This window comes from Acyrthosiphon pisum, chromosome A2, assembly GCF_005508785.2.
Source record: "Acyrthosiphon pisum isolate AL4f chromosome A2, pea_aphid_22Mar2018_4r6ur, whole genome shotgun sequence".
In the NCBI taxonomy this organism is placed as follows: domain Eukaryota; kingdom Metazoa; phylum Arthropoda; class Insecta; order Hemiptera; family Aphididae; genus Acyrthosiphon; species Acyrthosiphon pisum.
The window spans coordinates 45,118,376-45,144,156 of record NC_042495.1 but is presented as its reverse complement, the minus strand read 5'-3'; the positions used below and the strand labels follow the sequence as shown (position 1 = coordinate 45,144,156).

The window sequence follows — 25,781 nt, the reverse complement described above, 5'->3', positions numbered from 1 at the left end:
TAATTACTGCGTATTACTTAAAATGTTAAAAATGTTAGTTACCTAGAGCTTGAATTAGACAACGTAGGTATACTCGACGACCTGTGCATTGACAGGGACCTGCATGAAATGGATAAATAACAGTAACATGGTTAGTGAGAGTTAGGCGAGTTAATAATATTATGAAAAAGTTAATAATTATTATGATGATGATATCAATGAATGCTAAATTATCGTAATAACTAATAATTAATATTATATAATTCATAGTTATGTATTAAATATTTTTGAAAAATGTGTTCGTTTCCGAAAAAAATATAAACAAAAAATATTTTCAGAAGAGCTATCATATAACTGAACGATATGTATTAAAATATAGAATAAATATTTATTATTATAAATATATATGTATATATTACCTGGAAGACGATGACGGGGATTGGCTGGTCAGCGCTGACGGCGAGCGCACTCCCCTGCCGGTAGTGTTGGTCTGTCCGTTGAGCGTAGACTTGCGAGTGGCGGACGTCGAAGAAGGCGTCTTGCCGGGCGTAAGTCTTGGTATCCGACTTGGCGTAGTCGAATCTAAATCACGATGAATGTACACGTTTTATTATAGAACTATATATTTATTACGTACTGTATAATGTATATTATGATATATAGCAATAACTTATATAATCACATATTTTATAATATGTAACAAAGGTGTTAATTAACAAATAATAATAATAAATATGGTTTTCACGCATCACTTCGATCACAAAAACTTTAAACACAATAGATAGTACACATTTATATATTGAAATAATGGACAAATGGGCACACGACATTGGTGTACCTAAATAGCCTATCTAAAACGCCGTGTAATGATAATTTAAATTACGTAATGCATTGTTAATTTATATACTTAGGAACCTAAGTTATCAGAAACATACGAAATTATTCACTATAGAAAAATTGCCTCCGTTAAGTATAATATTACAATACTATACAACGCTTATCGTGAGCTAGTAAAAACGAAAAAGAACTATACACATGCCCATAAGTACTATTTCACCCACGGTTAGTTACGGTAACACAAGGAAAAAAAGTCTAAGAAGGGTAAATATTTAGTTTTCTTTTTGGATAGATGAAGTATTCGTAACTGGTTAAGTAGAACCACCTTGCGCATCATATAAATTATGTAATATACAAGTACAAGTATAATTTTATAACGAAATATAATAGTAAATAAACAATCACCGGTACTGTCCAGAGACAGGTTGGATCCGTGACGGCTGGGTGGCTTGCTTCCCGGTCGACTCTGCGGCCTGCTAGCTGGTCTGCTAGCCGGTCGGCTGGCCGGAAGACTTCCAGTGAGTCCGACGTTTGACTTCCTGACAGTCGGCGTGGACGGTTTTCGGACGACTGAAGTCCTTGAGTTCGGCGATGATTCGTTGTCACTAAGCGAATCTGGAGTGCCAGCTGTGCGATTCACACCCATCTTGCCCATCGGTACGCTCCTGGAACTCCGTTCACGCACCTGATATACACACATTTCCAGCGTTAAAAAAAACCACGAACACAGCACACGACGACTCATCGAATATAAAAATTAAGATAGTAGTAATAATAATAATAATAATGAAAACAATAATAATGTGTATACATATAATTATTATAGTAAATAATATTACGATAAAATATTATTATATTTATAATATAGAAAGGTACGTATAGCGGCGGTGGCGATAAAACTATATACAATTATACTGATCAGTGGCGTGACGGGCGTCATCAATAAAATATATAGGTATTCATGAAAAGTTTGCCACTAGTTTTTGATCATCTTCTCACTTCTTCCTATAAATGGTGCAAATCGCTTGGATCTAATAAAAATACATATTATTTTATAAGCGACCTATTAAAATACGCTGCATGTTACGATTTTTTTTATAAAATGGTATAAGAATAATTTTATATTCCATAAAAAAACACTACGTATAAATGTACGTAGAATTCATTGACACGTTTAAATGCTAAGACAATAATTTTTAGATTTTTAAAAGATTTTGTCAAAATAATTAATAAACTCAAAATTAATTGACTGTCTTAGCGTATTTTTCTACCGTTAATTTTTTACGAATTTATACTTTTGACCAATGATGATTATCGCATATCTAGTGATTATTGGTTTGCTTCTCCGCGACTATACACCACCGAACAACACCGAAACAATTATATAACAATAATTAATATAACATCGATGAAGGCCGCCACCGCCGCCTAATAGCACCAAAATAAATATTAATAAAAATAAAACAAAAAAAAAATTGAAAAAACGCTAGAGTGCAGTTTTTTCCTTTTTTTTGACAATTTACCCAAAAAGTGTTGATTTGCCTGCTTGGGCCCATCGCAAGAGGATACGAACACGGCAAGGACTCTCGTTGTCTTAAACTCTCGAATATTGGCATCAACTCTCTCATAAACTCTTCGGCTGTTTAATTTTTAAAACACATATATTTACTATCGATCATCGACACATTCTCATCATGCTCTCCCCGAAGTGCCTCGACGTAGCCAAAGAGTATCATCTCGTATATTTAATAATAATTAGATGTTATTATGATACGATTGACAAATATACGATCACAATATGCAGAAGGAAATCGTCAGTTTTTTTTTATTAAAATAACCCTTGAGAACTTATTCATAAATAATATTATATCACACCTCGCTATATATATTTGTAGTATACAAAAAATATGCACTCAATACAAACCACAAGCCGACAGTTTAGAAGTAGAGCTCACGCCAAATATGTATATATATATCTGTGTGTGTAATAACATAACTTATACGGAACTTACGTATTATCCGTACTACATGGTTCGTTCGAAAAATGACCGGGCTATTATATAAGTACATACGTATTTTCTTTGGACTACCTCTATTTTTTCATATATGGATATATTAATTTACTAATAAAATAGTGTGTAAAGATGTATGGTGTAAGATCTGCAGATAACTTATATATTCTTTCTGAATAGATGATTCAAAACTAAATTATCTTTTATAATATAACCTTTTCTGTTTGCAGTTTTTTAATGTCCCAATTTTTTGCAAATTTACTATTTTTATGGATAATAACAAGTTTTTTTTTACTATCCACGCATCTGCCTGATTACTTGAATCTCTAAGAAGATAATAATTCTATGGACTATTGAGCAGGTGAGTTGGGTCTTTATTTTTTAATATATCGAAATTTCATACTAAAACTTATTTAAGAACTTGTAATCATATAGTCTCTTTAATTATCTCATTGATGGAATTGATGAAAGTTAGTATACGAATAAGGTGGTTGATCCTGGCACAAAAAAATGTAGAAATATCAAATATTATGGGGATTAGTGAAGTGGCGTAACTAAGTCCACAAACCTCATTCGACCACATATTGAATACTATTTGGCAGAATTATATTGCAGCAAAATCACATAAATTCAAACCAATTTGATTTGATTTTGAAACATTAAACATTTTTTTCACTTCTAAAGAACAATACTTATTTTAAATTATTTATATTTATGATTATTACCTATATTATGCATTTATTTTATAATATATAAATTTTTTCAAATAATAGTGTTGAATGACATTATATAGACATTTAATAATATATTAAAATATAATAAAAATACACCTTAATATTTCATTAGTAAATTACTATACAACAATTTGCTAACTGGTGGACCAATAAATTAATAGGTACTTATAGAGTACCATTGATTGTACTGTATATTTAATAATTTAATGAATGCCTATACCTACGTATAATAATATTATGTACGTGTAAATGGAAAATTCTCGATCGATCCATGTAGTTCAGATGATACGTAAGTATCTAAGTCACGCTTATATATAACTAACTACTACGCACTCAGAAAACTAAAAAAAAAAATAGCAGCAGCGAGCAAAAAATATAAGTAAAAAAAAAGCCAATATTTCACTGCACACATTATAGTTACTGCACGATGCAACGACGATACGGCCAAAAAACAGTGTTTATAAAATATATATTAAGGTACAGTCCGTGCTTTCTTACTTGGATATATAATAACAAAATAGTATATATTATATAATAATATACACGTAAGTTATTTGACGGATATGTTAGTCATTTTACCTTGGTGATCGGACCGGCAGTAGAACCAGACCGCTGTTGTTGTTGCGCGTTGTGTTTCGGTTTGAATGCAGACATGCTCTGTGATACGCCATCGGCCAGTATGAACTGCTCACGGAGTTCGATGTTTGTGCGTCCTTTGGCTGTGAGTGCGTAAAGGAAATGAAAAGGTGTGATGAGAAGGATAAAATTGTTAAAAAAAAAAAACAAAACAAAACAAAAACAAACAAAATAAACAAACACATCACAATATTAAAATAGTGAAAAAAAACAAACAAAATAAAAACGTTAATGTGTTAAAATAATAATAATTAAAATCAAATTTAATTAAATATAAATTAAAAAATCCAAAAAAAAAAAAAAAAACATTATTAGTACAACTAAAGTATAATATATTATTTTAAATATATACTATATAGTATATTATATAGTTATATGAAGCCAAACCGGATTAGTGTCCTCACGCCAGGTTAGACATTCAGCGCGTATAATAATATATTATACGTAATATGTATAATAAACTTACTATTAGCATGCTTGTGGTATGTACTAAAATAATGATAGACCGCAGGATACGTGCATAGGCGAAACTATCGAATTCGTGGCCTTTATATATATATTTGTTTACGCGTATTGAATATTGATATACTATATACATATAAATGTTAAATGAACCTTATTATATTTTTGCATTTAGCAATAACATCTATATATATATTTCATCAGTTGTGAAATTTGTATTTTGTGCATGCCGATCGAAATTTTTATACATACGTATATATAGAGTACAGTAAATAGTTTCACTTATGAGAGCAAGAGTGCAAGGATTTCAGGACTTATAGGATGAGGCGGCTGCGAACTCGCTACATATGCATACGTGCGATACGCATGCGCGAAATACGTGTTACAAAAACTATATTACATGTATAACATCATATTTAGTGTAGCAAACTATGTAAATCGATGCTATACCTGCAATCTCTACGAAAAACGTATTCTAATTTCTAAATGCGTTACGCGAGTGCTTGATTAAGTTTTTAAAATAATATAAAACTGACATCGACCATGTAATAATATACCTTTTTGACAGTTGAAGAAGGCTTACGGTACGCGGCGCAGTGTACCATTGAGAAATACAAAACAACAAAACGCAAAAATAAGAAAACCATAAAAAACCACGTGCATCGAAAAAAAAGGGTTCAAAAATATGTAATGACATAGCGATCATACAATTCAATTGGACTAGGCTGTAAGGACACCACGGTTCGTGTTCTTCAGGCACGAATGGGTTGGGCATCGGCAGCATTTCGACTAGACTCAACCAAAAAAAGAAATCAAAATCAAAACGGAAAAGAAAGAATAATATTGAAAACCAAAAACAAAACAAAACAAAAATCGTGAATATAGGAAACGGTGGATAAGGACAAAATCAAAATTGAACAAATAAAATATGAGAAACAACAGTGTCATAATATTATGTAAATTACGTACTTCAGAAACTAAAATCATATTCAATGTTAATGTAATATATATAATAGTATATTATATATGTATAATGTACACATGCGTTTGAGTTAGTATGTATAGAATATACACTCGTTTAAGTTCTTTTTACTTTCTCAAGAGTTTGTTTTTAATAATTATTAATATAATATGTATTTATATATTGATGTTATTTAATATATTCTTTTCTGTTTGTTAACCGCGTGTATGGTATGTATATTATGTTTACCCTTGTACTAACGAGGCACCGGTTAAGAGATACTAAAATAACAGTAAAATTAACTTATTAATTAGTTATTATTAATATATATATAATATATATTATTTATTTATCCAAAATTTACCCGACCATCGGTTAAAGATTAATCGAATTACTATTATATATATATATATTTATTTATAATGTATTTAGAATGTTTGCCGATAATACTGTTAACGAATTACTCACCTCTGCACGGATCGTTCTTAACCAAAAATTCGTCGAGAGCGACCCAACCGCCGCCGACACGTACCATGACGGTCGACCTCAATATGCGAACTAGACGTAGTTTCTGACTATCACCGAACTATATGTGGAAAATCAAAACGAAAAACGTCAATCATCGCAGCACAAATCCGATAATTATTATAATTGCATAATAATAATAATGACGTCATAAACCCCAAAATCCCTCAATACGTTATTATACACCCCGTACCCGGTATTTTCCTTCTCCAACTTGGAACACCCTGAACTTCTGCCGGCAAGTACACAGCATTACCAGCCTCTTAACCTCGTCGTGTATCTTCTCGGATTCGGTGTCTGGTTTCTTTTCCTCCCAGTCGGGTCGCAACGCGGCTATGAATTCTTTCCAGTCGATCAGACCAAGTTTATCATGATCAAACATGTCAGCCACGGCGTTCATTTCCAATTTACTTGTGTCAAATTCTGTTAAAAAATCACATATTTAAGACAATAATTAGCACATTATAATAATCTCGCCCTCCAGATTCACAGCCTCGCGGGCTCTTCCCGTTATCCGAAACTTATTGAAAAATCAAACCATAATATTTTATTTTTGACCCCAAACATTATCTAAAATACATACTGTACAGTGTAATAGTGTGTAAATTATCGATTTTTAACTCACTAGTTTTCATGATTCCGTCGATGAAGTCATCTCTCGGAATGAGACCATCATTGTTCTTGTCCATTTTCCTGAATAAGTCAGTGAGCCGGGATTTCTTGTGGTTCATGAACTTCAGGAACTTTAAACGGAAATCAAACGCAATTAAAACACAAAATCAGGGCATACAACTGTTTTTTTTTATTTATTTTAATATTTACGTACTCGTTTCCTCCACAGATCCCAAGAGAAATTCCTTACTTTCTCGACTTCTCTCAAATAGTTCAGACGTTCCTGCAAACGACGCTGACGTTCCCATGCCATCAGCCACACAGTGTGCCATTTGTCCCAAAGCTGTCGGCAACGCGAATTGCGTAACAGCGGCTCTTCCACTTTGCTACAAGAAAAATTAAAATCAAAAATATTATGTGAAAACGAAAATTAATCTACACCAAAAACACGACACAACTAGGCATTCTACATGTTACAAAGAGTACAGAACAGAAGAATAAAATATGGTACATTATAATACGTATATAATATATAAAATATTTTATATTAAAGTATAGATATTTTCTAGCTTACCTTCCTTTAGCTGGGAATCGAGGTCCAATATGTGGCAAATGATCCATGGACTTATCTCGTATGATTTGACTACCCCGACTAAAAATACGAAAAATAAAACAACAAAATATTAATTATTGATGCAATTATCAAACTCAAGAAAATCACATCAATAAAATAAAATGCATAAATATAATGCACATAGGTTTGTCAGTGAGATTTAAAATTTAAAATGATAACCTTGTTTTATATTAATGTGTTCTTATTTTTCAACCAACCCAAATGGTAAAAGCAAAATTAAAAATTATCAATACCAATAATGTTAATAAGTATTTTTTTAAAATATTTATACTAAACAACAACATAAACCTCAATAAGTTCTGTTATCTTTAGAAAATGTGAAATTACAAGTAAATTTAATAAATATAATTACAATTTACAATGGATAATACTTAAAAATGTATATACATTTTGACCATAGAGAAATATGCTATTATAAATAAATAACTCCATGAATTATAAAAATTTTTGTAACTAGTAATAGTAAAAATTAAATTAAAATAATAGTAAGCAATTAAGTAGATGTCTACAAGAGAAAGTTGATAAAAATAAAAGTAAAACTATATTTAACATACTAGAAAAACACGCATAAAATCATTAATCAATATTAATAAAAAAAATAAAAAATAAAGATAAATTTAAAATATATCAAAAACAATAATTTAATTTACTCTGCTTTATTTCTGGGTATTCAAAAAAATATAAAATAAAATATTCTGGTAAAACTGATGATTGATGCAGATAAATTGAAAATAAGATGTATTGAACGCATTCAATTGTTTTTATATTATTTTTATGGTAAAAGAATGATCTTAATGTATGACAATGAGAGAATCACGTTTTTCCTTTAAGTGGTCATTTAATAGGTCAGTATTTGTCTTCTATGTCTCTATTAATATTAATATTTATAATTTTTAATAGTTTTATTGTTATTATTTTATTTTTTTGCTCACAGAAAAATTTAAAATTGACTACCTAACTGTGGTAAACAACATGCAATAATGTGATTAACCCGATCACTAAATTCAAAAATATAGTAACATCAACATTTAACCACCCACTGTATAAGTATCAATAAAATTACAAAAATATGTATGTGCATTGTGAATTTTATACCAACCTTTGTCTGCGTTGATCACTTAGATCATGTGAACTGCCAGCCAAGTCCTCTCGGCTGAAAATGTGCAAAAGTGCAATCTTATAAATATTAAGCGTGCAATATTGTGTCAATATTTATATAAAGCGAACATAAAATGAAAATATTTCTATAACACAATAAGCTCTAAGTATACAAACATGCAACTGATAATAAACCATAAATAAGGTTTAAATATGGTTGGTTTTTGTTTATTTTAAATTAAAATAATTCCATAATTATTAAATATATTAAAAATGTACATTATCGAATTCTGATTTAGCAAACCTGATAGCAGAAATTTTCTTAGCTGATGGTTTTCTACCCACTGGAGCTGTAGGTTGTTTAACTTTGCACACAGTGTCCACTTCAGTTTGTCTTTTAGAGGTGCTTTCCATGAATTCACGATGTTCTTCAATCAGTTTTTCAACCACTTCTACACTGTCGGGTAGAGGTTCAGATTCAAGATCCAATAATCTGTTTTCTAATCTGGTCAACCAGGAGAATAATTCTTCTAGCAATGAGTCCAAGTCCTGAAGAGACTGTAGGTGTTCGACTAGCCTTTGCTCACGCTACAATAACAAATTATTAATTAAGAACAGTAAAAACAGTTATTAGCCACACAAGTTTTGATAAGAATGTTATTTTACCTGTTTAGCCCAAGTCCAAACTTCTTCCCACCTAGACTGAATTATGGTTATCCAATGCTTGATTACGCCAACTGCGTCTGGATGAGCCTTTTCTAAAATTCTTTGTGCTAAAGTAACAGTAGAATCTTTTTCATGTTCTTTATCAGACATTTCTTCAATGAACTTCCTATGCTCATTCAACTGGTTTCTTGTTTCTTGTTCGTTATCTGGTAATGGTCCAATGAACCTTAATTTCATCTCTGCGTCAGATAACCATTCTAACAGTAAATGTACAGATTTATGTAACTGTTCCGCCTAAACAAATTATAAACAATTTGAGTTGATTAACAATCTATAATTTTTTTAACATTAATATATTTTAATTTGTTTCTAATATGTATTTTTATTACTTGTCTTAAAGCATCTTCAAGTCGTTCGGTTCGTTTTTCGCACAGTTGGCTAGTGCGATTCCACAGGCCTTCTAAATCATCCAATTGATTTTGAATCACAGCACGGTCAGCATTATTAGCCTTGGACATTAGATCTTTACCAGTCTGTCGTACAGTTTTCATTTGTTCGTAACGCTTAGATAATGTTTCTTCAAATGTCTAATGAAAAATATTTACATAAATAATATACACTTAGCTGAATGCAATGTTATCCATAGCATTAAAATGTTAATAAAATTAAACATAAATTAAATTATTTACCTTATGCTGTTCAACTAAAGCCATTACTGTATCCAAATCTCCGTGCACTGGCCCATCATCTGTTAGTCTTTTCTCAGTTTTACGTAACCATTCCAAAAGAGCTTCCATAGCATCTTTAAACTGTCCACAGTATAACAAAGCTTCTTCCAACTTTCTCTGTCTGTCTACAGATTTAGTGCATACCATATTCCACTTTTCTTTTAATTCATTGATCATTTTGTTCAAGGGCTGTTCATCACTCTTAGGAGCTTTTTCTTTTAATGCTTTGCCCATTCTCATAGTAGAGTCATATGTTGCTTGCTTTCCACTTAAGGCTTGTTGTACATCTCTGTGTTTGGCTAAACGTTGTTTAATACGCTCTGGATCATTACCTACACTAGCATCTTGGGTTAACTCATCCAGGTTCTTCTCTGCAGTGGCCAACCAATCCATTAGGCTTGACCATGCTTCGTTGAACTCGCGGGCTTCTTTATACCCATGATCAAGTGCACGAGTTCTTTCAGCACTTTTTGACACAACACGTTCAAAACGATGTTGTACACTAAAAATACAAACAATAATTTAAACAAAAATTATTTGAATGGATAACATTAATATTAAATAATATTAATTTTACCTGATTAATAAGTTTTTAATGAGTATGACATCTTGTTTCTGTGAAAAGTACTTCAGATGAGTTCCTTTCTTGTCCAAATGAAGCATTATCTCCCGATGGGAGCTTACATCTTTTTGGAAAGTCTTATGATCTTCAATCTGTGTTAAAATGGTGGCCAGAATACGAGAAACCGGTTTCAAGTTAGATAATGTTTTTTCAGCATCAGTAAGCCAATCAACAAATGCCTAAAAATTATAATATAGAAAAAATAATTATAAAACAATATTATATTATATAATATATTATTAAATATATATATATATATATCAAACATAGGTACCTGTAAAGCATTATGGAATTCGGTAGCTTCTTTAAGTGCAATTTCCAATTTGATTTTTTTATCATTAGCTCTGGCGGTCACACTATCCCACCGCTGTTTTAGGGTCTTCAAGTTTTGCTGCAGATTTCCAGAATTTGGTGATTTTTTCAAATATTCTTGTCCTTGAGCCAAAACTGTCTCCACTTTTGGTCTATTCGATTCTAGTTCGTCATATACTTCCATGAAACGTTCCAATTGTTCACTAGCTGTTTCAGGTAAGCCACCAACTGGTTTTGATGTCGCTATTACACCATCAACTTCACCTAGCCATGAAAGCAGGTCCTGTATTTCTACGGCAAACCTTTGGGCTTCTTGCAGCGCGTCTTCTAATTCTAATTGCCGATCTGCCGCTTTTTGTAATAAGTCTCTCCAGCTTTTGTTCAGAACATTTAGTTTATCTTGAGTGGAGTTAGCTTCAGCTGATCCTTTTCCATTTTCAATCAGTTGTCGACCAGCATCATTCAAAGTGTCAACACTCGACTGATGGGCATGAATGTCATTCACCAATACTTTGAGCTTAGCAAGTTCAACTTCTAATAACTGGGAATCACCAGCAACAGGTTTCAAATCTTTGTCTAATGTTTTATTAGTACCATCAATCCAAGCAAGAAGTTCTGCCAATGCATGATGGAATTGGCCTAATTGTAAAAGACTGTTTTCTAATTGACGCTGTCGTTCTACAATACCCTTCAATAGATTTTCCCATCTACGGTTAACTTCAGTTAATGGTTGTTTGAGAGCAGCTGCCTGTTCAACTGTAGTTCTTTCCGTAAGTTCTTGGGCTTGCCTATTATGTACAAGAAATAAAATATAAGAATACGCAATATATTATTTTAAACTAAAATTGAAGTGGTTTCATCTAAATTAATTTATAACTATTACCTAGTAACACTTCTGTAAAATAATTAAATCCATTGTAAGCCGTAGAAAAACATACAAAAGTGATTAAACACAATAAATACTTAACGACCTGACCCAGTACTAATGAATAATAATCATTATTTATTAATATTATATAACTGTAATTACCTGTTCAAAGCTTCTACTTTAACCATTTGAGGATCAATATCAGATTTAAAGTTCTTAAGTTCACCAATTTGATTTTTAACAACTTTGATGTCTGTTCCCAATGCACCTAAATTGGCAAATCTGCGTTCTGCTCCATCCAAAAATTTGAGCAAATCCTAAAAATAATTTATATTAATTACGATTAACATTAAAATTTGTATTAATTATTCATACTTGTAAGGTTTCATGGAATTCCATAGATTTTTCCATAGCTTGTATCAAATTTTCTTCACGTTTAGCAAACAATGCAGTTACAGTTTCCCAAGCATTATCTAAGTCTTCAATATGTTTCTTAACTTCGGGCTTATCAGGATCTCCACAAACTTTCATTAATTGTTTACCACTTGCACGGCACTGGTCTACTTCAGGTTTGGTCTGATCAATTTCTGCTTTAATTTCTTTTAAAGCAGCTTTTTGTTGTTTCAATATAGCTGGTTCTACAGCTGGTGCATCTTGCGAGTGTAATGAATCTTGTAAATTTTTTAGTGTACCCATCACATTCTGTAATTCTTCCCAGAATCTCTCAGCTAGTATGAGGGCTTCTTCAAGACTACGCCCACGATCATTAGTCGCTTCTTGGACTTCATTCCACAAACTGTTCAATCGATCTAATTTACGTTTTATGTCTTTGACTGCGGGGTCCGAGGAATTCGGAGCCTTATTAATAACATCATTAGCTGCTCTTTTCACTGCTTGGAATGCATCAGCACGCTTATGTAAATCTTCAACAACAGCGTCGTTTTCATCTTGTTGGTCACGAATTTTGGGAGGATGAGCAGATATAGGTTCAGCACCAGATACTTGTTCGGCAGTATTTTGCAATGCTCTTAACATGCCTTCCAATTTATCACTAAATTGACTCGTTTCTTGTAATGCTTTTTCCAGAGCTTGTTGCCTTTGCCTAAGTTCAGATCTTAGTGCTGCATACCGGGAATTATCACTGTCTATAATGTATTGGATTTTCATCCCCTCATCTTCGTTACATAGTCTGATTAAGGCTTCACCAGTCTTATTAAGTTTATCCACAAGTGGTTTATGTTCGGCAATAGACTGTACAAACATTTCATTTTTATCTTGTTGCTGGGCAATAAGTTCAGGTCTCAAAGCAGGCATAGCTAACATTGATACTTGTCTCTCCATATCATCTAACCAACCAGATAAATCAAAGTGTGATTCTTGGAAATGTTGAGCAAGAGGTAGAGCTTGTTCAAGTATACTCAAACGTTCAGCACTTAATGATGACACATGTTCCATAACTTCCCGAAGGTCTTCCATTTTTTCACGCATGAGACTTGTGTCATTGCTTTGTGTAACTTCTCGTAAAACTTTCTTGGCCATAGACAATACATCTCTACCACGTCCTTTTTGACTCGATATGTCATCGTTAAGTGCCTTGTGTTCTTTAAGTTGTACACGAATAATATCCACTTCACTACTTGGAGGTTCTGCGTCTCTTAATTGGTTATCTACTTCACGGAACCAATCTAACAGGTCATCCATATCACCAATGACTTCAAGTGATCGTTGTTTAGACAAATGAATACGTTCAGCTTTTCTTTGAATTTGTTCAGCAATAGCGTCAAATCTTCGATTATCTCTTGTAACAAGGCCTTCAATAGTTGAAGCACCTTCACCAGGAGACATTTGACACAATTGTGGTCCTATTTGATTAATGTTTTCTAAAACTGGACGGAATTCTGAAAAACAAAATAGTTTATTATTATATAAATGTATTAATTTTGTTTTGAAAAAAAAAAATATTATGTACTGCAGTATTTCTATATACCTTGAATATCAAGTTCTAAATTATGTATGTCTTCTTCTTTGGGTTCTGCGGTTTGTAATTGTGATTCAGCTGATAACATCCAATCACCCAAACGTTTATGAGCATTATGGAATTGCTGTACAAGTGGCAACATGCTTTCGGCATTCTTTAATAAATCAGTGCCAGCAGTGACCAAGTCATTGAAACGTCTCTGCAATACGTCTAACTTATCTTTTAATTGAATGGCTTCATCACTGGTTATGTGTTTCATAAGCTCCATGCCTGCATCTACGGTTCCATCAACATCTGATTGGTGGTTCGATATTTCTTCACATAGATCCGCAATATCCTCCATTTGTTCCACTAGTTTATCTGTATGCACAGGTAGTACTTTGTATTTGCCTAAACGTTTCTCCATGCCTTCCATCCATGCTTGCAAATCTTGATAAGTTAATACCAGATGTCTTAAACCAGCACGAGAGTCTTGTAACAATTGTCCCACTTTATCTGAGGTATTTACAAGTGTAGCATAACGATCAGCTGTTTCTTGGATACGATCCGCTACACCAGATGCTTCCTCTTCACCAACCAAAGCCATTAATGTACTAGCTACTTCGGTAAGATCATGGAACTCAGGATTTTTAGATAAAATTTCATTGTGCAATTTCTAAAACAAAAAATAAATATGGATAGGTTAAAGTGGGAAAATTGTAAAAAATAAAGTTATCATTATTAGAAATCATAATATCTCAATAGCATAAAAGTATAAATTACTTATTTGATATAAAAATAATAGAGCATTAAACAACATACGTACTTTAAACCAACAAATTATGTATAAAATTATTAAAATACATATAATAATATACAATACTAAATTTTTATTTAATAATGGGAATAATAATAAAATTAATTTTTAATTTTACTTACACTATGTTCTTTAATCCTCTGTTGTATTTTTTCTTCATCTGTAGGAATTAGTTCCATGTCCTTAATTTTTTTCTCGCTTTTATCCAACCATTCCAAGAGCGGCGTAATTTTTTCTAAGAACTCTTTAGCCACAACCATAGCTTTTTGCAAATCATCCATGCGTTTTGTAGCACCACGATCCAAATTATCAAAACGTTGAGATAATTCTTTCAATTGTATTTCAATTTCCTTACGTTCTCTAGGATCTACATTAGCCGCAACTTCATTACCCATATCAAATATTGATGACAATGAATTTTGACGGTCGGCTAACATTTTCTTTAAGAACTGAAAAATTTTAAATTAAGTTTAACATATTATTACCTAATCCAATAACAATTAAAAAATAAATAATTATTTACCTTTTGTTCTTGTAATTGTGCTTTTACGACCTTGTAATCAGCTGAAGGTGGTTTTTGATTAGACACTAATTCTTCTGTATCAGCTAACCACTTAGCAAATCCATCCAAAGCGTCTTGGAACTTGCCAGATTGTAAAAGCCCATAGTCAAGACGTCTGTCCCTCTCGTTTAATTTTTCTTTGAGTGCATTCCACTTATCATTCATTTTTTCCAAATCTTTTTCTAAAATACCAGTGTTTACACCCCTGGCTGCAGATTGTATTAATCTTTGACCTACACCATTAACTTCATTGACAGACAAAATCAGTGGCTCAATGGTGTTCTTTCTGAAAGAACCAAACTCTTGTTGTTGGAATTTAATTGCCTCCACTTCAGATCCAATTGGTTTCAAACTCTTAAATTCATCAGTTGCATGTTCTATGTCTTGAACAACATTATCGTGCTTATTTTGGAAAGCTTGTAGTCTGTCTAAAATATTTTCAAGATCAGTTTGTCTGTTTGATGCTCGTTCGTCAAGTTTGTTTAATAAACGTGTCAGTGATTCAGCTTGATCACGCATTGAAGTAGAGTCTTCCAAACGTTGACCTAGTTCAAGCATTACTGTAACATCATCTCCAGCCCTTGCAATTTTCTTGATAAATTTGTCTACTTCATCTAATTGTCCAGTAACAGTTTTAATATCTCGACCAGGTGGCTTCAATGAGTCAAATTCAGCTTCTAAGTCATTCAAGTTTTTACCCAGAGCTTTGACTTTATCTGCATATTGTGCCAATGCAGTCGAAGCTGAAAGTAATTGTGAACACCTATCGTCCAATTTACCTTCTAAATCGTCTAATCTATCCATAAGATTGTCAACATCATCTTGTAATTTTAATGAGTCACCAACACCCATTTGAACAGCTTCTGAGGCCAAGTCACCAGCTGTTTGCCTTAGACTTACCAATGGATTTCTTAATTTTTTAGCATCTTCACGCAATGCTTTGATTCTCTCCAACAGCTTTGGATCACGCGCCGCACCTCCAACCGAATCGTGAGAAGTAAGTTTATCTTCACAACGCTGTAATGCGTGTTCAGAATCTCTAAGGTTGTCGGAAAAGTCAGATAACTTTCTTGAAATGTCTTCTAACCATTGTGTTTTTTCCATTAATTCATTGTTCAATCTATCCCATCGAGTTTTGATGGTTGATAGTTCTTGTTTTACAAGTTCTTTATCCACATCACAAGAAGAAAGGAATGTTTCTCCTAGGTTTTTAACATTCTCAAACTCACCAGAGTGTTTCCAGACTTCATTTCTAAAAGCAGACAATTCTCTTAATTGTTTATCCACATCTTTTTTACTAAAGCTGTTTGGTCGAATAAGTTCTAATTTATTTTCGGCTTGAGCCAACCATGGTGTAAAGGATTCTTGGGCTCTATAATATTTTCTACAATGCTCCATGCATGTTTGCAGTCTGTTATGGCGGTCTACAGCTTCTTTGCGCAGTTTGTCCCAATTCTGTTGTATTTTGTCTAAATCGCGTTGCAAATTACGAGATTCATTACGTTGTCCAGTTCGTGATAACATATCACGACCCTTATTCAAAAGCATAATTACTTCATGTTCTTTGTGTAACACTTCTTTGTATATTGGCTCATACTGAGAAACTTGTTGTTGTAATATATCTTTATCAGCAGATATTAATAGACGTTCTGTGAGACTGCCCAATTGATCAGACAGCCAACCAAGTGTCAAAGCACAGGTAGCTTCAAATTGTCTACCGTCCTTCAATGATCCTTCAATTTCAGCTTTTTTATTGTCCAATTTCTTTTGCAAGTTGTTATATTGACGATTAATGGCAGCTAATTTTGCTTGGATATCTGCTTTACAAGCCGGGTCATCTAATACATTACACAAATGATTGCCAGCATCTTCTAAATCAGCTAATAATGGTCTTTGGCCTTCTAATTGTCTTTCCAAGTTTTGTATTTTTCTAAGCCTCTCTTCTGGTTCTTTATCATATGAAATATCATCTAATTGATCAGAAATATTTTGCAATGCTTCAGTCAAACGAGCGAGACCTGCATCAAATTCTCGAGTGGAATCAGCTGCTGCGCCAAGATTGGATGCTCTATCTTCCAATTTGCCAAGTAAATCTGACCATTTTTGTAAAATTGCTGTTAATTTATTAGAAAATCGTTGAGCGTCAGGTGAGTTTGGATCTGGTAGTCTATTGAGTATGCTTTCACCAACAGATGTTAAATGAGTAAGTTGAGGTTGCTGAGTTCTAAATTCTTCTCTCAACACTTGAATTTGCTGAACTTGACTTTGTACTATTCTAGAGTCTGATGATATTGGACCTAAGACATTTAACATACGCTCTTTGGATCCTAACCAGTTGGAAAGATTGTCATGTGAGTCATGGAAATCTTTCAAGTCTTCAAGAAGTTGAATGCGATTCTTACAAATATCATTTAAGTTCTTCCAACGGCTTGTAACATTTTGTACGTCATCATGTAATCTATCAGCTCCCAGAGAAGTTGGTTTCTTTTTTAATAGATCATTTACGCCAGATTTCGTACTATCTAACAAAGATTGTTTTTCATACATTTCTTCAAGAACAGCTCTGACTTGTTTTGCTGCTTTATCAGACTCTTCTTTAGTCAGAGGAATACTCTCTTTTGGTAATGATTTCTGTGTTCTATCTAAAAATTGGTTTAATATTTTCATATTTTCAACCAACTTTCTCACATCATCTCTAATAGTATCTAATTCATTTTGTCTGTCTGATATTTTTACACCTAATAAATTATATCTGTTATTAATCTCATTCAATTCTTGCTGCACAGGGCTGTCATCTAAACCATCTTCAATTCTGTTGTATGTGAAACTTACAACAGAACTTCTAGGAGAATCCCTAGAAGTTTTTCTTAATGAGTCCAACGAATAGCGTTTAGTAGGAGACACTGAACTACGTCTTCTCATAGAATTGGTAAGGTTAGAATCATAAAATGTAACCCCTAGGTCATTAAGTCTGTCAATAGTAATGCTGTAATCACGATGGTCCTTAGAAATTGGTTTCAGTTCATCAATTTGATTTTTAATAATATTCATATCTACAGCAACACTTTCTAATTGGTTAACTCTTTTCTCAGTGTTATTTAACCAAATTAATACTTGATCTCTCAATTTTTCATATGCTTGAAGTTGTTCTATTTTAGCTTTAGATAATCTCTGCTTTTCTTCTAATAATTGGTTTAAATTTTTCCATTGGTTTTCCAATCCTTTAACACGATCACGTACAGGAGGAGTGTCGGTTACGTCCTTATTGTTAATGAGAGTTTTTCCATCACGTATTGTTTGATCTAATGCTTGTCGTTGAGAGTCTCTTTGAGCAATTAAATCATCCAACTTGCTTTCAGGCATATCGTTGAAATTATCTAATGCATTTGCCAGCCATTGTTCAAGCATTGCTGCTTGACTATTAAATGATGACAATATTTGGTTGATGTCATTTAATAATTCACCTCGTTTAGCAGTCCTATCCAAGAGCTTTTCAAAACGAGTCGTAACATCTTTTAACTTGACCTCAATTTTTTTGGTAAGTCTAGGATTGCTTGAGTTGATCATTAACTCTTGTGTAGAATGTGCGACGCTGTCAACGCTTGCTCTATGTGTATCAATATCTGACTGCAACAATCTGTACTCTCGGATTTGTTCAGATAGACGATCTGTGTGTAAACTTACTGGTCTCGTTATATTCCTATAAAAATTTTATTTCATTAAGACAAGTTAATAATTTTACCAATAAATGTTGGTCATTAATGCTAACTTGAATAATCACTAAAAACATTTTTTAATGGATTAACAATCATAAAAAAAATTTTAATTAAAAGTAATATACTTGAGGAAATAAGGAACTATTATAATAGGTAATAGGTAATTAAAGAATTGCTTATTACAAATGGGTTGGTTATTGAAATTAAATATTGATAAGATGGGTTATAAGTAAAGACCGGATTTATATGTTTTTACATATCACTACTGGGTCTATGCAGTCTTATGAGAGTAAAAATGTGGACGATTCGTTCAATTCTGAATGCGTAGAAAAAAGTTTTGTTTGCATATTTGAGAATATTTCATGGGTTAGAGAATATTTAACCCATTTAGCATATTTTGAAATATTTCGTGTTAATTGTGGGAAAAAAATTGTATTTATTTTTAATTTTAATATTACGGTACCCAGAAAAACATTTTTGAACATTTACAATTTTTTTTTTTTTATAATTTCCAACTCTTACTAAAGTGCAATAGTATACCATTTAAAACACAACTTTCAATACCTAATTATTATTTAATACCTCTATATTAAAATAATGTTGAAAAAAAACATATTAAAGAAAATAATGATGTTTATTGATTATTTTTGCATATTTTTGCATATTTTTGCATATTTTTTAAATTTTTAAGAGAATATAATGAGAATATTTTAAGGTTATTTAGAGAATATTAGCATCATAATTTAGGTATTTTAAGAGGACTCTACCAATACATTTGTTGTCTCCATCTAACAAACGTACAACATAACAAATTTTTGTTTACTTGTTTTATTAGTGTGCTGTTAGCTTTGATGTTAGAGTGAATTAGCCTATTATCAAACATTTAGGTTTTTAGGTAAAACTTTATCTATATTTAAGCGTCGGCGATTTTTTTAATATTTTAATATTTAAGCAATATAGAGTATGAAAATATCACAAATTAAAAATACTAGTATCTCCCTTGAATATTAAAATATTAAATAAAAGCCGATGATATATCACAGATAATGTAAAAGTTTGATAATAAGTCAATTCCCTCCAATATCAAAACTCACAACACACTATTGAAACTAGTGGATACAATTTGTTTGTCATATTTGCATAAGACGAAGACAACAAATGCATAAGTAACGTTCTCTTAAATAAAATGAAAAAACTTACTTTAATGTGGCTTCAGCATCGTTTAACCAATGAAGTAATGAATCTAAAGCATCCTGCACACCATGTGATTGAACTAATGCAGTGTCCAATTGTGATAGTCGGTCAATTAAACCATTACATAAAGATCTGTACTTATCTTCCAATTCATTAACTGGGCCTTGAATGGCCTCAATTTCTTTGATACCACTTTGGCCTTCAAGTGATCTAATTAAGCCATCTGCAGCTTGTTTGACATTTTCAATAAGCCTAGCTTGTCCCAAAAATTCATTATTCAAAGTTTTTGTTCGGTTGAATTGATCTTCAAGAGCATTTGGATCGGCACCAATTGGTTCATTAATGATTTTAATAGCTCTTGGTTCTGCTTCTCGAAGCCAAGCTTTAACAGCGTTCAAGGCATCCTTATATTCTCTCTGTTTAGAGTTAAGTCCGCTTAATTTATCAGACAAGGCATTAGCTCGTGCTAATAAATCTCTATAATTATTAGTGACATTGATAACTGTATTTTTAACCACACTATCTTGTGATGATACTGGTTCGATATGATGAAGTCGAGAAGGTAAACCCGTTCTGAAATCATTTAAACAGGTAAGATATTCTTTAGACTCATCAATAAACTTTTGGGCTGCCATTGTGATAAAGCGGAGATCTGCTTGGTGTGAAATTACATCAGACACAAACTCCCTTGTGGATTCGGTTGATGATGTATCCGCAAGTCTATTTATATTAGCTAATGCTCGTTCTTTTTCATCAAGAGTGCGCTGAGCTCTATCCATCCATGTTGTAAATGTAGTAAGTTCAGATTTAAACTTGGACAGTTCATCTTTAGCAGAGACTAAGCGACGTAGCAGTTTATCAGTGCGTTCATTTGCATGGTCATACCGAGATTTCAGAGATTTTCCTTTCTTCTCAACATTATTTATTTCTTCTCTAGACAAGTATTCACTACCCGTGGCAATTATATGACGCACTTGATCCAAACATGTTGTAATAGGACGTAGTTGAGAATCAATTTCTTCTTTAATCAGCTGAAAAATATAAGTACATAAATATTATATTGAATATAAGATAAATTAATGTATAAATTTAAAATATCCATACTTTTAAAATGTTTATTTGATTACGTAGTTGATCCAAACCTTCTTGAGCTATATCTTGATTTGCAATTCTGTCTTCAATTTCTCCAATCCAGTTTAAGTATTCTGACAGTGTGTCATCGCACAGTTTGTACTTTTCTGCCATGGCTTGCTATAAAAATAAATTTCAATTTATGTTATAAAAAAATCAGTAAGAAGAACTATAGGTAAGTAAAAATTTAAAAAAAATTAGTGCAATTATGAATTTAGCATATATAATATTATTTTTAATGCATACAAATTAAAAGCTTATTACATCTAAAAACTAATTTTAGTTTTCATGTGTTGTTGTTTTCATTTGTAAATCAGTTAAAATAAGCCTTTACAAAAAAAAACAACATACAACATTTGTTACAATAACATCACAAAAATAATTTTGTTAGGCATATTATACAGGCAAAAAATAACTGGTATGTATAGCTTTCAAAAATAATCTGGTTGTCCTGAAAAATAAAACACAAACACAAAAGCTATGAAAAAAGAAAACTTAAAAAAAAAGCTATACTCTTAATAAATAATTAATTAAAAAAGTTTGTTGACAAAACAACTAATATAATTTTAAATCACAATACACCATGCATGGCATAACATTACATCATTGAAGTTACCAAGGTTATTCCTGTGGTGCTTGATTCTAGTAGTGATACAGGTAAAGATGGTACATTTCTACTCTCATTATGTATAAAATCTTCTAATTCTTCTTCTGTTATTGATTCTTGTACAAAAAACTGAGGTCTCATACTATTAGACCGTTCAACTTTACGTTTTCCACCTTTTATTTCAACTGTTTCAACAGGTGAAGAAACATATTCAATTGCTGATGGATCATATACAAAGTTACCTTCTATAGCTTCTTTCATTGTACTACCTTGATAGTGACCAGTGGCATCTAAAATATCTTTCCTCAGTGCTTGTTTTAATGATAATGTTTTTGGCTTAGTTGGATCAATTACTACAGCAGAATCTGGATTTATAATGCGCATATCAATGCACTCTTTAAATGATACTAACCTGTCAGTACCAGGTATAATAAAAACACCAGATTCGGGATCAAATAAATTTTGTTTAATTGCTTCAAATAAACTCCAACCTTCTGTTGGCAAATCAGTTCTAGGATCTTCTTTAATTTTCAAGGCGTCTAATGTTTTGGTCAATACGACTTTCAATGCACTTTTTGGTTTGAGGCCATTAAGTTTTGCTAAAAGTTGTAATTCATCTTCAGCCAGATTAATCTTATCTAAGTTTCCTTGATGAACGGCGTCGAGTACAGTAATTTCTTTTTCATTTAATGTGACTTTTTTATTTAACACTTGAAATACCTCACCCCTAACCTCACTCGAATTAAGAGTTTCACTAAAATCAGCAATATGTTCTTCATTTTTTACCTTTATCCTTTCAACTGGTCCTCGTTCAGCATCCATTAATTCCTTTTGAATAGCTTCCAGCAAAGTCATTTGTGGTCCATTATCACCAACAACACACGGACCCAAAAGTTTGTTTGCTAAACCTTTGTCCACCAGTCCTTTCTCAACAGCTTGCTCAATACTTACCCAACCAGATTTTGAATCTGGTTGAGTGGCAATACGACCAGTTCGTACATCTAATACTCGTAAACGAATTGCTTCGCCTACTGTTAAAATTTCGCCAGTCTTGGGATGAACAATTCCTGGAGCATTAATAATATCATCATCAAGTCCAGTGGCTTCTTCCATACGTCGACGCAATGAACGAATATCTGCATCACCATTAAATTCGACGGTTTGTGTAGAATGTTGATTACCCATTGCAAATGACTGATGATCAATATTTGTAGCTGTTATTGTTTCGTCTATACCATTTGTCGATACACTAGAATAAAAAAAAAAAAAACACAACACAACTTTAATCATACAACTATGAAAACATACTAAGACTATATAGTATCAAGTACTAACTCAGGAATGGTATCATATATATTGAATTCAGTTCTGAATGTGCGCAACGGCCTAGCCTCTAATGTCTTCACATATTCCTGCAACATTTATTTAGACTAATCATTTCTAATAGATAAATTGATAGGTTAAAGCCAAACCTTGGGTATCTTACAGTAATTATATGTTGCTTAATAACTTCAAGGGAACAATACTCTACCATTTTTAATTATTTGTAGTAAAAACTAAAAGTGCAAAATAATTGACAAGAGGAGTGTTACTGTGTAGGTGTAATCAACTATACTTAACAAAATATTTGTTTTCATACACAAGAGTATATAATTAACAGAATGTATTAATAAAAATTTAAATTGACCTAAGTAAAAACAAGGTAGTATTATTTTGAAATTTACAAATGTAAATATTTTTATTTAAATATCATTGTAAGCTAACCAAACATTTGTATATTTATATAACACTACAATTGTTATGTGGGAGCCGAACTTCAAAATGTATGTGTCTCAGAATAATAATGATTAGATATAATAATTTTGATATTTATAGAATGAAATTTTAATTTTAATATTTATCATCAAATTCTATGAATGTATACTATTGTAACATCATTCAATAAAATATTGTAAGTAGGTAGTTGGAATTTTTTGGAATAAAAAAATTATCTCTTTTTACTTTAATTTAAATTAATTAGATAGTAACAACTTATGTTTAAGAGAAAACCTCTTAATTTAAAGTATAATAATTTAAATTTAGTTTATTAATGAGGGCTTATGAATATATTGAATTCATGAATTGTTTTATTTTACAGAATCTTCATATATTTTACACAATTTAACAATCATTGAATTAAATTTAAATGTGTTATTTTTTATCAGTTTAAAATAAATATAATTAAAAATATTTGAAGACACCCATAATTACTATTTTAATTTAGAATCAATTGTTATTCATACATTTTTTTTAAACTTGGATATTTTTTTGAAATCATAAATATAAAAACAATAGATATATAATTGTTAGATTAAAAGGAATCAAATATTATATAGAAATTAGAAAATACTAAATATTAATTGTAGAATTAAATTAATAAGATTTAACAAATATTGATAATGGATCCTACTTACTTAACATTCTAAAAATAATCTTACTAACCTGTAGTTCAAGATCATCAGTATCGACTGATGCTAGATTTTTCAACTGGTCAATCAGCATGTTAAGCAATGCTTGAAATCTATGGTTGAGCACATCAAGTTCATGAGACACAGCCAATTCACCAACACTGGGATCCATATTTTGTCCTTTATTATGATTGCTGGCATCAAGGCTTGGATGAACTTCGTCTACCAGCCACGCACAGTAATGTTGAAGTCGTAGGTCATATATCTATTTGCGGGTTAATTATACGCATAGTCTTTGTTATGGTCTGTTAAATGGTTATCACAGCAAATTTCGATTTTTATTTTATGTTAAAAAGCGTCGTTACCTTAGCTTCTCGTATAAATCTGCCACCGTCCACATTGACGCTCTCAATTGCTTTAGTACGTTCCTGCACCTTGTTATACAAAGCCTACGAGATGTATTTGATCAATAAATAAAAAAACCTTTGTTCTGGCCGTAAGGCTTTACTTGGATAATGTAATACAGTATACACTTATGTTATATTAATATTTAATATTATACAATATATTAAATTATTATGTATTGTTTATTTAACGTGCAATGGAATGTTGAGTTTAAGTAATATAAAGTACATGACTCACCATAACATATTATATTTAATGATTTATGCCAGCTTTATATATTTATATACACTTACCTTAGTAGTTTCTGTAAGATCTCTTGCTTGCATTTTAAGAGGTACCACATTATTCAATTTAACATAGCTCTCATCAATGATTTTAACTTCAGACTGGTACGAATTTTTGTATTTATTCAAAAGATCGTAAGCTGCTTCACAGCTCTTTAGCCTGTAGGAACAAAGATACGTACAATATTATTGAAAAATTAAAGTGAACAAAAAGTCTTTGATATGTTTCACATTAGTACTAGAAGATGATTAATATCTTATTTTTGTTGTATAAATTAGTAATAAGTGAATTTAATTTATAGGTAATTTATTATTTTACCTGTCGACTAATTGACTACAAACATTATTCCATCTACTTGTAATACGATTTACATCACTGTCTAGTCTATCCAAATCGTGATGAGCAGTTCGCGGTAAGTGGTGTCTGGATTTTTCTGTTAAACGCCTGGTATTGTGTTTATCTTCAACCAACTGATCAATGATTGGCTGTTGAAGGACAACATTTTTTTGTAATGCTATCAGATCTTGATGCACCTTTATAGAATTATACACATAAATATATCACTGTGAACTTGACATTAAATATTAATGAAATTAATTTACTAATTTTAAAGCCGGTAATTCAGATGGCATTTCACCATAGGATGCCAATTTTATTTCAAAATCTGATATAACATTGTTTGCATCATCTAATCCAGACAAAGTAATTTCTGCACACTTGAGTCTTTCAACATAAAGCTGAGAGAGATTCCATAACTGGTTCCATTGGTTCAAAACCTTATCATGTTTAGCTTGTAAGGCTGCTGTTTTGTTTGGTATGTTTTTGAATGTAGCTTGCATGGCTTCTACATCAGGACCCAAGTTCTATAGCACAAATAAAATTATTATGATAACATATTATTATTCTATTACACAATCCACGATTAAAGATAGTATAGTTGCACAACGAACCATAATAAAGTGTTGCTCCGAGTT

At 31.7% G+C, this 25,781-nt stretch overlaps 1 protein-coding gene across 23 annotated transcripts in view; it reads right to left on the bottom strand.

Moving 5' to 3' along the window:
* LOC100164103 (dystonin) overlaps positions 1-25,781 on the bottom strand; it is a 78,109-nt gene that overhangs the window by 3,478 nt on the left and 48,850 nt on the right. For 11 of the 23 annotated variants that reach the window (XM_016805242.2, XM_029490998.1, XM_016805248.2 and 8 more), the window contains 32 exons: positions 25,410-25,670; positions 25,126-25,340; positions 24,816-24,966; positions 24,483-24,566; positions 24,152-24,382; positions 23,006-23,082; positions 21,680-22,919; positions 21,037-21,183; positions 19,939-20,963; positions 14,984-18,722; positions 14,583-14,909; positions 13,674-14,319; positions 12,062-13,584; positions 11,849-12,003; positions 11,702-11,713; positions 10,781-11,606; positions 10,462-10,685; positions 9,846-10,386; positions 9,546-9,743; positions 9,157-9,450; positions 8,795-9,078; positions 8,492-8,545; positions 7,333-7,410; positions 6,973-7,144; positions 6,772-6,889; positions 6,340-6,569; positions 6,090-6,207; positions 5,369-5,449; positions 4,142-4,281; positions 1,222-1,501; positions 399-561; positions 43-99 (listed from right to left, as the gene is read on the bottom strand). In XM_016805242.2, the coding sequence (XP_016660731.1) occupies positions 43-99; positions 399-561; positions 1,222-1,501; positions 4,142-4,281; positions 5,369-5,449; positions 6,090-6,207; positions 6,340-6,569; positions 6,772-6,889; positions 6,973-7,144; positions 7,333-7,410; positions 8,492-8,545; positions 8,795-9,078; positions 9,157-9,450; positions 9,546-9,743; positions 9,846-10,386; positions 10,462-10,685; positions 10,781-11,606; positions 11,702-11,713; positions 11,849-12,003; positions 12,062-13,584; positions 13,674-14,319; positions 14,583-14,909; positions 14,984-18,722; positions 19,939-20,963; positions 21,037-21,183; positions 21,680-22,919; positions 23,006-23,082; positions 24,152-24,382; positions 24,483-24,566; positions 24,816-24,966; positions 25,126-25,340; positions 25,410-25,670 (13,691 nt within the window). Of the gene's footprint in view, positions 1-42; positions 100-398; positions 562-1,221; positions 1,502-2,339; positions 2,456-4,141; positions 4,282-5,368; positions 5,450-6,089; positions 6,208-6,339; positions 6,570-6,771; positions 6,890-6,972; positions 7,145-7,332; positions 7,411-8,491; positions 8,546-8,794; positions 9,079-9,156; positions 9,451-9,545; positions 9,744-9,845; positions 10,387-10,461; positions 10,686-10,780; positions 11,607-11,701; positions 11,714-11,848; positions 12,004-12,061; positions 13,585-13,673; positions 14,320-14,582; positions 14,910-14,983; positions 18,723-19,938; positions 20,964-21,036; positions 21,184-21,679; positions 22,920-23,005; positions 23,083-24,151; positions 24,383-24,482; positions 24,567-24,815; positions 24,967-25,125; positions 25,341-25,409; positions 25,671-25,781 lie in introns of all 23 variants that reach the window. The other 12 variants (XM_016805244.2, XM_016805252.2, XM_016805253.2 and 9 more) reach the window with 11 other exon arrangements.